Genomic DNA, 12,724 nt, shown 5'->3' on the forward strand with positions numbered 1-12,724 from the left:
CTTGGTTCATTGGTTTTTCTATCATTTCCTGTTTTGTTTTTGATCAAGTTCAGTTTGTTCTTTTGCCTTCGTGTCAATGTCACAGATGCACAACTGTTGAATAAAGTCATAGGTTCAGGCGTCTTGTGCATGCTGCGTCATTCATATGCTGTAGTAGTACAAGTTTAATATAGTTTGCAGAGGATATGCTGTACTTTCCCATCCCAACATGACAGCTCACAGCACAACCTTTGAGTCTGCCTGGATTTAAACAGGTTATTTTAGGCCTCAGATGCTTGTGAGTGTATTTAATTACATATCACAGTATGCACTAAACATTTACATCTTAAAAGTAAAGAGTTCCGCAGAAATGGCAAAGAGTTGAACCACACATTTTACTTACAATATATAGTAAAACGTTGAGTCTGTGTTTCCATTGAGTATGGCCTTGTGAATGTCAGTACATTTGTTAAACACCTTACATTTACTAATGCTACAGTTCAAGATGTCAAAAGCAACCTAAACTAATGTTACAGATATCACCAAAACACTGAATTCTGTGACAGCAGGTTGTTTACTTAGATTCAAAGTTATTAAGTGCGTCAAGTAAATAATACACACACACACACACACACACACACACACACACACACACACACACCAAATAATCTTATTTGATCAAATTCTTTAGCAGACATACAAATAATTAAAGATTCAGTTATTTCAAATAAAAACCCATTTACTCTGCAATCCACACCCACACACACGTCTGAACTTGTACACCAAGTCTTTGTTTCGTCTTCAGAGGTGTAGAGAGGAGAAGAGCTTCCTGGGAACACCGCTGTCCACGAGTTTTCCTATGAGGGCATTTTGTGGAGTTTCGTTCCTGAAGGGAGAACTGTTCTCTTTGTCAACCATCAGACCTCCGTAACACTTTCTGCACACCGCCTGATATTTGTCTGCACCACCAATCACTTCCACCTATGACACAGACAAGACTTTATAAGTATACAACAGATTTATTGCAGACTCTCCATCTCCAACTCTAAAGCACTGGAGAAAATACAGGAAATGGTGAGAAAAATTCTCATTTTATATCACTGGATTTTCTATGGCATATTTTCATTCGTTTGAAGTCATCAGCATCATGCTCATCAAAGATGGGTTAGTTCCAGTTAAATCCAGAATCACTAATTAAATATAAGTGAACACTTCTTTTATGTTTTTAATATATTTACTGCATACAGACACTAAGTCTGTCTCATCACCACCCTTTGAAGAGTCCTTTTTATCACAGCCTCAGTTATGCCTCCTCACCTCCTTTTCAGCTCCTAACCTCTTGGTGTAGGCAGCTTCTTTGAAACACTGCATGCAGACAGCGTGGAGCTTCACTACACTCTCCGCCAGAGGAACAAGGTTCAGGATGTTTCCAAACGCCTACAAGAATGTGCAGGACAGCAGAAAAGCACAGTCAATATCACTGAATGAACAGAGGTATAATTGCATTACAAGAAAAGAATAGACAATGTAGTGTGGAATAATGAGCGCATTGAGCCGTCTGCATCAGTTCTGCTCCTGCAGATTGTTCAGCATTTCCTTAAAAATGTTCATCGTCTGGGACATTTTGTTACCCCTTTGTTAGATTTGTGTTCTCATGAGTAAATATATTAATTTATTTTATGTTGTGAAAGAAGTTTTCTGATTGTCATTTTATTTTGAAAAGGATTTTATTTTGGTGATTATAGATTACTTCACTTCCTGTTCCTGTTTTGTTCCGAAGCGCGAACTGCTGAAGTAATGTATGGTTTTTCCCTCCTGTGTTGTTAACAATAAAAGAAACGGGGAAAGTAATCAACCACCAAGTGTGTGCATTAGTAAGAGAACATGGCCGAAGAAGAAGACAACTCTTCGAGCTCAACACCCTTTTTCCCAGAGCGGTGCTTGGTGTTGCCCTGCAGCAGCCACAGTCTACCTGTATCACACAGATATGTGGACACTACTCACCTTTCTCTGGAAGGTTCCATCTAAGGCAGCTACAATGATTGTCTTCCCCAAATTAGCCATCTCCTCACAAAACTCCACAGCATCTGGGAACTGCAACATGAAGGAAGCAGAGAGTATTTAATGAAGGTCTCTATGCAAGTAAAGACCTATTAAATCAAATAATTTTTTTAAGCACTGGTCATTCAGGCTAGTGCAACTAGCAACCTCAGATGGCTGACAAAGTAACAAAACAAGATTCAGTGATGACCAATTTTAAATAAATTAAAAATAAGCTAAAATGTAAGTTTAGAATAGCCTAAGGGAGCACATCAAATGAAATTCAGAAATTACTTTAAATATTTTAAATCCCAAATTTTAAGAAAATGGATGAAAAAAGTAAAAATATATAAAAGAAATTACTAAAAACAAGGCTAGAGAAAATTAAAAAAAAAAAAAATAAATAGCACAATGGCTATTAAAATTTTAAGAGTGTAAGAAACTAAAACAACAAAACTGAATAAACCCAATATATTAGTTAAAATGGAAAAATAAATAAAAACAAAGTAAATGTCTATCAAAATATCTAATAAAAAAAAGAAGGACTTTATTTTAAAGTCAGAAAGGTAGCAGTATAGGATTTTTTTCAAAAAAGGAGAGAAAAAAACCCACAAAAAACAATGGGGTAAATGTAAAATGTAAATATATAGATAGACTTACAAACTGTCCTTCATCGATTCCAATCACACAAGCTCGTAGTGCCAAAGGCCGCACATCCCTCAGACAATTTGCTGGTACAGCTTCCATTGTGCTTCTAAAAGATGTACCAGAGAGAAGGAACTTAACTTCAGACAGATGATGTGCAGTCATTGCATTTGCTGTGACTGACCTGCTGAAATATTTACACAATCCATTTGCACACTTAACTCCTCCACAGGAAAATGCACATTGAGAAGTCTCACCACTAGAGGTCAGCTGGTGCTAACGTGTCATAACTTGGATTAAGGTAAAAGGAAGCAGCAAACGCAGCTTCTCCTCTATTTTTATTAAAACTCACCTTTTAGAGAATTACTTAATTGCTGTATTTGTTTGATGTTCATTATTATATGAAGACAATCAGTGGGATTATGCTTTCAGGTGTTCTACCTCTGCTGTATAACAAAATTATTGTTAAGAACTAATGTGTCCAGGGAGAGCACTTCCAGCCTAAGGTGTACTTGTCGGAAAATTGCATGCAGCTGTGCACAAATTAAAAATGAACTACTAAGCAAGACTGCATTGGGCTAATGTCTCCTCTTCCTCCTATTATGAAAACCAGAGGGTATTTCTGTGGATATGAACAGCTCAGCTAAACAACAAAGTAAACAGAAAAAACGAGGCTTACTTGTCATGAGTGGCCATGCCCGTGTCGGAGTACCGTGTATCTTTGGCATATTTGATCACCAGGCAGTTGTACTGGGCTATCTGGAAACGGCGCACTCTTCTCATCAGTTCAGTGCTGCAGAATAAATAAAGTTTGCAAACATCAGTTAAAGCCGGATGTTTATTTTCTACATGGACATAAAACTAGTGCAGACACTATACACGTAGGCGCGGTAACGAATGCTACATAACATGATTAGTATGAAAATAGTGCAAAAATCTGTGCACTGATCGTTAAAATGTACCATATGCTGTATTAATGTGTATCAACTGTACGCTGTACAGTAACATGAACTGTTTTTATGAATGGGAGCCGGATAAACAATGCAGAATTTGGCGGGAAGTTTTGATTTGGGCGGAAAATCTTCATATAGTTTGTTTTAACATAATTCTACACGTTGGGCACGTAAAAAACTGGCTAATTAACGGCTCTAAAAAGGCTTTCTTTAGGTTTATAAGTGAAGAACCCACCTTTTGCCTGAAAACATCGGTCCAAAAATTACCTGCAAACGACAACAAAGAGTCGACGTCAGGACGTGAAAGTCGGTTAGATAACAGTTTTTATCACCACAGGTATGCACCGTTTAAAGTTATTTATATTTTCTTAATTACCTGAGGGTAATTTTTGTTGTAGACACCTACCTGAATTTGTCCCCGGGCTTTCCTCGGTGAGTTTGGTAGGACTCTTGGGAAATCTACGCAGTCCATGTTCATTTAAAATACACAATAACTTAGTAATAAAATAAAATAAAAAAACAGACAAAAAACCAGGTAATTACAACCGCTACTATCAACAAAACGATAACGTAGTCAGGACACAAGAAGTTGAATTTGCCGCGCCGGCAGTTGTCAGCGGATTTATCCACAGTTCGACCAATCAGCACAGAGTCACGTGATATAGTTTGCCCCAAACAGGCTCAACGGCTCATGTCTGCCACTATTGACCAATCAGAGCCAAGAGGGGTGTTTCGTTAGCCTAAAAAATGGAGGGCTAAAGAAAAGCTCTCTTTTTTAGGCTAAAAGCGCATATTTTCTTTAATAATTTACAGTTTTATGTTAATATTTGTAAAGTAAGACCCCTATGCGCTTACGTAAAATAATGTAAGTAATGTTTGTATGTTGAGTATAAAAGCAAAAGGTGTTGTTTCATATATTTTATGCATTAACATACAAGGAGTATCTACTGTATATGAGGTTAATTTTACAAGTTTGATATAATTGCAGGGCCACTTGATGACATTTCACTGTAATATACACTGGCATGTCAGTTTATTAAGTACACCTGTTCAACTAGTTGTTTGCACAAGTATCGAATCATGGAAGCAAGGTGGTCAAGACAACCTGTTCAAAGAAAGTTCAAAGAAAGGTGATCATAAGTATTTCAGAAACTGCTGGTCTACTGGGATTTTTTTTACTTTGATGGTTCAAAAACGAGAAAATATCTACTGGATGGCAGTTCTCTGGGTGAAAATGCCTTGTTGATGTCAGAGGACAATGGCCAGACAGCTTCAAGGTGATAGGAAATACAACTCAAATAACCACTCGTTGCAACCAATGTGTGCAGAAAAGCATCTCTGAATGAACAACATGTGGAAGCTAGCGCAGGAGACCACACCCGGGTAACCCTATTTCATCTAAGAGCAGAAAACTGAAGCTACAGTTCACATTGGCTCATCTTAATTGGACAATAGAAGAAAAAATGAAATGGAATTGGAAAAATGCTGCCTTGTATGTCTGCTGAGAGATTCAGATAGGGCCAGAATTTGGATGCATGCCTTGTATCTATCCATGGTTTTATATTGTATATTTTCTTGACGAAGTTTTGCCCCCTTGGTAACAACTGAGCATCATTTAAGCACCACCTTATTACAAAGCTTGTTTATTTATTTATTTTTTGTCTTCATCCCTTTTATAAAAACAATGATATGTAGATGGAGTTTAGTAATTATTATCTTTGGTGTTTATGAAACAAAACAGTGGGCCTATGTTTACTTATTTTGGCCAAAGTATTTATTAACAAGGCTAAAGACCCACAGTATTTACATGCTATTCATCTGTATGTGTATGTATTAAGCATGTATCTCTGTTCTTCAAGAAATAACCTCACCACTGTTAACTGTAACATTTTTTAATATTTCATTTTGTTTAATATCTATTTAGGTTTAATTTACTAAACATCCGATTTTCATTCAATGCACAGTCTGTATTTTCCATCAGCTGCCCCATGGGTCATCCAAATGACTGTGGTAAATAGATTCCAGCTACCTTCTGTTTTCCTTGTTTTGTCAGCTTTTTTGAATAATTTATAGTTTATGCTATTACTTGTCCTATGGCTCATTGTAGTGTAGGTTTATTCGACATTACATTAGTGTCACCTGCACTGTTTGTTAAGCTGTACTTCCTGTATAGCTGTGCTTTAGGTCACATGTTTGATCAAATCCCGGAACTAGATATAAATAAAGAAAATGTAGCTTTTAGCAACCGTTACTTCCCATTTTTGTAAAGTAAACAATACGGTTTTAAGCCTCTACCACTCCCTGTCTGACATTTCTGATCTATAAACGACCACGTCCACAATAGACATGGCTGATTTATTTACTTTTCTAAAATGAGGGTCAGTCTGAAGTTCAGTCCACAGTAGAGAGCACGTCTTCTGTATTCATCAGCCAGCGACGACTTTAAACACCACAGGAGAAAAAATAATGCACTGGACAGAGATGAAGAAAGACGTAAGAGCTTAATTTTTATGATTTTTTGTTTTTTCTGTGTTATTAGGATTAGTTCAGTCTTAATTCAGTGTGAAAACAAGTAGAGATCACCCACCCTGCACAGGATTGCGTTAGGAACCGTCTGCAAAATTACCTGGCTTACTGAAACAACAGACTTGGGCAGTAATATAAAACCTATAAGACATATTTTTCTGCTATTATTTTTTTAATCTTCCGTGTAATGAGAAAATGGAGTGCGCAATTAAATCCCCCATAGAGGGCAAACACCCGGATATTGGTACTTTGGATTGTAAGATATGCTTTATTGATCCCTAAAGTTGGGAAATTACTGCGATATCGCAGCCAAAACTCAAACACAACCCACAACAACATAGTCTAATAAAAAAGAATAGAGCAATAAAAAATACAAAGTCACACAACAAAATAGTTTAATAAGGTAAAATATTCAAATAAAAAAGAATTCTGTTAAATAGTGTAATAAAGACCGATAAAAATTTAAATAAACTACAACAAAAGAAATATACAGAAATTATATAAAAAGCTGAATATAATGTGATGAAGTGCCTCTATAAAGTTGGTGTGTCTGACATGTCTTTATATTCCCTGTAAAGCACTTTGTAATAGATTGCTGTCTTAAAAAGTGCTATATAAATACATTTTACTTCCTTACTAAAATAAATTTAACAAAGCAAAATAAAACAGAATAACACGTACACTACTATAGTTTGTAAAAGTAATTGTCAGATAACAGTGCCCAATACACAGTCTAACTGTAGTGGACAGTTCCTGCAGTGTGCATTTTATAATATTTTTCAGTAGAATTTTTTTCCTTTCTTTTTTTTTAGCAGCCCTGGTGTAATTTCACTCACCTATTTCACCTTCCAAATATTTTTTTTAATGTTTTCGTCACAACTATATCACAGGACTCCCATTCTGATAGCAATAAAAAGAACTTGGAGTAATATAAGCACCAAAGCAGCGGTGTAATTGCGGCAGCAGAAGGCGCTGTTCACCGTATTTACGTCGCTGGTCGCCGGCTGATGGTGGTTGGTGTCTGTTCTTTCATGGCCGCGCAGCTCTCATGAGTTTCTCTCTCTTGCAGGAGCTCGAGAGGCAGTATTCCCCCAGCAGGTGGTCCCCCAGGATGTCGGCCGACGACGTGATCAAAGCCCACGTGAAGGCTTTAAAGGAAGGTGGGTTTGTTGTGAAGCTGGATACACACGACTGTGAAACCCGGCTGTGGCGAACAGGCAGGGCAGCAAGAACACAGGTGTCGTGCCAAATGTCGGATACTCGGGGACATCTGTGTCCGGGTCGATTATTTGTGCCTTACTTTGAAGCTTTGACACGCATTCTGACAGAGAAGCTACAGTTTTTCATTGTGCAGCATTTATAAAAACACTCACAGTGCTTAATGACTTACTCTAAGACTTCCTCTTTAATCTGCCAGATTACAAGATCCTACACCTGTGCATATTACGCATAAAACTACGTATTTTGGATATTTAATGTAGTGTGAGTACTTTTTAAAAACAAAACCTCAGTGAATAAGTAATGCTAATAAGTCTCTCTGTCATCATACGTGTAGTTTTAAGGGCTATAAACATATTTGGGGCATTTTTTTTTAGATCTATAAGTCTTAAACCTGAGACCTTTTTCCTGATAGAAATCACCAGTTTTGCCTGTTTTCATTTTTGATAAATGTTTTTAATTTAAGTGGTAAAATCTTTTTCTTTAAACAGAAAACAGTCTACTGATATGAAAATACGCAGCATTGCTCAGAATGATTTCTAATTAATTTGTCAGCAGTAGACAAACATGCATTTGGTCTCTTTGTATCTGTAATCATGGCGTCGTACCTAATGCTGTCTGCTGTTCAGGTACGGAGCGAGCCCGTGGTATGGCTCAAACTTTACTCAATGTCCCATATGGGGAGGGAGATGGAGAGAAACTGGACGTCTATATACCCAACATCAACTCTCTGGGTACGGACATGCATCGTTGCCCCACACACTGTTATCCTCCAGGTACAGAGAAGCTGGTATAGCATTAACAGGCCTCATCCTCTCTCTTTCAGATGTCCACCTTGTTGTTTACATACATGGAGGCTACTGGCAGTTTCTCAGGTCTGTGCTGTTGCTGGAATCTCTACATTTCTAACCATAATTCGATTTCTGGGTCATTCATTTTGGGTTTTTGTGGTCACACAGCAAAGAGGAGTCTGGGTTCATGGCTGTTCCGCTCATTGATAAAGGTGTAGTGGTGGTTGCAGTCGGTTACGACATTGCCCCCAAAGGTAGTCTTTCCATTTTTGACAGTATTGTTTCCGTTCTCTCAGGTGAAAAAGGATGATTTAAGAATATGAACTGAAAAATGTCAGCTTCCTGTTGTGACCTTTCTTTTCAGGTAACATGGACCTGATGGTATCACAAGTTCGCAGGAGTATTGTGTCTGTCGTTCAGCAGTATTCTCACATCAGGTAGCATTGCTTGTTTTTTATATTTGGATTGTATTGTATTTCTTTATTTCTTTAGTTCTTTAAACCTGATGATGAGGAATGTGAAAGCTCATCATCATCAGGCTTGAAGGATGTCATCTTAAAGCCTCCCAATCTAATGAAATTGTATTTGCAGCTGACTAAAATGTCACTGCCTCTGTTGTAAACGCACTGTGTGTCGTTCTGATGATTCACTCAGTGGTCTGTACCTGTGTGGCCACTCTGCTGGGGCACACCTGGCTGCAATGGTCCTCTCAACTGACTGGTCGCAGTACAGCATCACTCCCCAGATTAAAGGTGAAGGCTGTCAGTTGAAACGGGACATGTAATCAGTAATATAATAAGGCAGAAGTAATTCAGTATTAACAAAATAGGAGGTTAAAACATGATACATTTTTGTTTTCTGATTGTGTTTTAGGTGCTTTTCTTGTGAGTGGCATCTATGACCTCCTGCCCATCTTGTCCACCTACGTCAACGAGCCTTTGAAGATGACAGAGTAGGTGCCTCACTACACTACAGACTGCGGGATAGCTTGTTTAGTACAACTACATACACCATCCCTGTTGTGTTTGCAACTCAATTTTTACAGTTATCTGAGTTTAGAAACACCAATGTGGACATAGACTCTGTGCTTGGTAACAGTAGTTATACTTAAAGACGGCAGGTTTCAAAAAGTTAATATATTAATGAAAGCGAATGATGCAGGAATGCGGTATCATAGTATACTCGCAACTGAACATCTGTTGAAGCCCTGTCTTTTTGGTAGTCCAGCAGATGTATTCCCAGCAACAATGTCCATTCAAGGGGGAAATGATCCAAATCTAATTCTAAAAGTGAATAACTGGAAATTATTTTTTCCCTTTAATGTTGAAGTTACATTCTAGTTGGTTATTATACCAAAAACAGATCTAAGTTAATATGCCCTGATAAAGGCCAAATTCACCAGTTTTGCCCAATTTATTGTTTATTATGAGCGCTTAAGGCCTCAAAGCCCTTTTAAAATTGGTTATTAACTAGTATCTTAATATTTACATATATAGATAAAGTAAGCTGGACTCTTATGAATAACAGGAAAATTGTGGTGTTACAGTTTAACCTTTCAAAATTAGCTAGCAACCTACCTCTTAAGCTGTCCTACTTTACTACATGTGCTGCAGACATAATAAGAGTATGTTCTAGAGAACGTTCATATGATGTCTCAAAATTTTTATTTAACTTCTTTGTTGTCTTGTGTTTTATGTAATGGTTGTTATAGTTGTAAATAATCCTATCAGAAATTCCTGGATCCAGAGCCGGATCAGGATCAACTGTAAAACTGAGTCACTTGAAGTTTGGCTAAACCTCACTTCTGTTCTTACCGTTTTAGGAAAATTTCTTTCTAACACACAAACTAAACCAATCACTTAACCTTCTCAGCAGTGTTTAAAAACAGAGTGGGTGTAGTTAGAAATAAGTTACCAGACCTAGCCTGCTTCTCTTCTTGAGGCTACATTAATTGGTGCTAACACACCTGAATGTTTGGAGGATTGCCTTGGAAGCTTAGTGGTGTAATCCCATTGTTTACAAACTGAAGTTGGGTTTAAAAAGTAATTAGACTTTCACAACTTGTTAACACTTTATGCAATTTCCCAATTTAATTATCGTACTTTCTCAAACTTGGTAGCTGAGGTTGGTTGATGTGCACATTTGTCTTCCATCTCAATGTGTAAATCTAAAAAGTCCTTAAACTCATTTGTCATTGTCCAAATGAGTTTAAGGACTCCTGCAGTAATCCATTTGCATTTGGCTCTAAGTGTCAGTCCGTGTGACGTAAAGAGCATTGTGTGAACGAATGTCGTGATGCTCAACACAAAGGAGAAACTGTGCGTGTAAATGTCCTGGTGTTCATCTGTGTGTCCTCCGTTGGCCTGTGGTGCCAGTCAGTGCCTCATTCCTCTGTCTCGTGGGTGTCTACTGTTTGCAGGGAGGTGGCAGTTAGGAACAGCCCCAGCAAGCTGGTCCCTCAGCTCAAACTCTCCTCCTGCAGCTGTCAGATTGTTGTGGCTGTTGCTGAGAACGACTCGCCAGAGTTTCGCAAGCAGTCTGAGGAATTTTACAAAGTCAGTACCCGTGTCTGAGAACAGATGCAGTTAATGATCGGTGTATAAGAATAATTCAAGATAAATGATTTAGCCTTTAAAACTCTGATGCTTTGTTATGCCTTTTCTTTGCTCCACTGCTTGTTTTGTCCAATTTTCAATTAGAGCTTGTATTCAATTTGCAATACAAGAAAAGCTCCCAAAAATCTAAATTCAAGCTAGGAAATGCTTGTCATTGTTCTTATAAACAACATTTAGTGTATTCCTAAAATGTTCTGTTAAATCATCTCCTGGCCTTGTGGTGATTTGGTGTCTCCACCCAACAAGCAACAGTCTTTTAAGATGTAAATCACAAGCAATATGACCTGACTCGGAAACATGGGGTCAGGCTTTTTCGTGTGTCTTTTGTTGGTGGAAACATCAATATACTTTCTAAATATGTTGTTATGCAAATCTGATATTTCCTCTGCTCTTTTTCTTGCTACCTCTTGTATTTCCTTTTAAGACTTTGGAGGCGTCAGGGCTGAATGTCACCATGGAGGATGTGGCGAATACAGATCACTTCAGTATTATTGAGAAGCTGGTTGACGGAGAGTATCACCTAACAAAGGTAAATATGCAAACAAAACCAAAGTTATTGAAAATTATTATGAATGTCAGTGCTTTTTTTTTTTTTTTTTTTTTTTAACCACTGACCCTGTCTTTCAAAGCTTTATGAGATCAATATACTGTATTAACTTATAGCCTAGTCAAATTTCACCTCCTAACATTCAGCCGCTCTTTTACTAAAAAGACTAAAAGTTTACAAGTCAAAAAAGTATCTCTGTAGATTATCTTTTCATCAAATGTTCAACAAATGTAGTTGTTTTTAACCTAATTTCTGCACATGTTTATGGACTATACGTTTTGTCATCATCTTAATTTCCTGGTTTCTTTGTAGCTTCTCCTGAAGATGATGGGGAAGAGCTGAGGTGTTTTATCCATCATCTAATATCAACATACCTCGGTATCAACGAACACCTCTGAACAGAGCCATCATGCAGCAACACTGACTAAAATATGCATTGTTTCAGATTTGTACTCTGGTAAATCTACATTTTGTGTCCATTTGGATCCTTTGTCAGTGAGGTGCCGTGGATTGTTTTGATGTCTAGGTTCACTGTTTATGACCTTGTTCACTGTAGTTACTGCTTCTTTTTTTTTCTTTTTAAGGCCTAAGCTTTGTATGTTTCAGCCACCATGCTATGAAATTGTGTGCCTAAAACTAAGTCACATAAAAATGGCAATGGTAGTAAAACTATAATTTTAGATTCAGTTTGCACAATAGCTGTTAAGTAATCTCTTAAAATGTTTGTCCTGTCTCGTACCTTGCAAAGTCGATTGTTAGTTTTGGTATATTTCCGGTGTTTGTGTGTGGGTGGGTCTGTCTGGTTTGTGAATTGTATTTTTTTTGGGGGGGACAACAATAGGAGCTTATGTCAACAAAAATGAAACCGAATGTAGCTTTTTATTATAACTTCCACAATGCTTATATGTCACCCAGGGAACTTTAATATGTTGTTGCTGATAAGGAAAATAATGTGTCTTTGCACTTTTTATTTGATTATAATCTAGTTCAAGAATCTGAATATTCAGGCGTTATTTTAAATTGCAGATACAACAAAACTGAAACTGATGCACATCACTACTTATGGCCATTACTCTAACATCTGACAAAACTGTTTACATGACTATGTACACTGTGTTCTGTTTATCGTTACTTATAAAGAGAACAATCAGTAAATGTTTATATTTGAGAAGCGTCAAGTCAAATTTATCTTTGTTTATTGTTTTCTTGTTTAGGAAATGATTTAAACTTGGATACAAGTGTGCAAAGGTAGTGAGGGACTCTAAATCCATTACTGTACTTAGAAAACAACAATTACATATTTGTGCAGTATAACTAATGAAATATTCTATTTTAAAATATTACAGATACTTCATTTATATTGAAAACTATAAATGGCAACTAATCAGTGATGTTTTATTGTTCTAAAGG

At 37.2% G+C, this 12,724-nt stretch overlaps 2 protein-coding genes across 4 annotated transcripts; one reads left to right on the top strand and one right to left on the bottom strand.

The window, feature by feature from the left end:
* Positions 1-272: 272 nt before the first annotated feature.
* Positions 273-4,211, bottom strand: tk1 (thymidine kinase 1, soluble). Of its 2 annotated transcripts, XM_040004861.1 has the most exons (8): positions 4,024-4,211; positions 3,853-3,884; positions 3,344-3,457; positions 2,680-2,773; positions 1,984-2,073; positions 1,297-1,416; positions 747-960; positions 273-648 (listed from the first exon to the last, which is right to left on the bottom strand). In XM_040004861.1, exons 1-7 carry the CDS (start codon positions 4,093-4,095, stop codon positions 781-783), a joined length of 702 nt encoding a protein of 233 aa, XP_039860795.1. In that variant the 5' UTR covers positions 4,096-4,211; the 3' UTR covers positions 273-648; positions 747-780. The 2 variants fall into 2 exon arrangements, with proteins under 2 accessions (XP_039860795.1, XP_039860794.1); XM_040004860.1 differs by having other exon boundaries at positions 273-960.
* Positions 3,936-12,492, top strand: afmid (arylformamidase). 2 transcript variants are annotated; one of them, XM_040004857.1, is made up of 11 exons: positions 3,936-3,954; positions 7,213-7,303; positions 7,991-8,095; positions 8,188-8,236; positions 8,321-8,406; positions 8,517-8,589; positions 8,807-8,904; positions 9,026-9,104; positions 10,572-10,707; positions 11,192-11,296; positions 11,627-12,492. In XM_040004857.1, the coding sequence occupies exons 2-11, from the start codon at positions 7,255-7,257 to the stop codon at positions 11,654-11,656; spliced, it is 810 nt and encodes a 269-aa protein (XP_039860791.1). In that variant the 5' UTR covers positions 3,936-3,954; positions 7,213-7,254; the 3' UTR covers positions 11,657-12,492. The 2 variants fall into 2 exon arrangements, with proteins under 2 accessions (XP_039860791.1, XP_039860790.1); XM_040004856.1 differs by lacking the exon at positions 3,936-3,954 and adding an exon at positions 5,601-6,110.
* Positions 12,493-12,724: the final 232 nt, after the last annotated feature.

Source organism: Simochromis diagramma, unplaced genomic scaffold, assembly GCF_900408965.1.
Source record: "Simochromis diagramma unplaced genomic scaffold, fSimDia1.1 OVJJ01000487.1, whole genome shotgun sequence".
NCBI lineage: Eukaryota > Metazoa > Chordata > Actinopteri > Cichliformes > Cichlidae > Simochromis > Simochromis diagramma.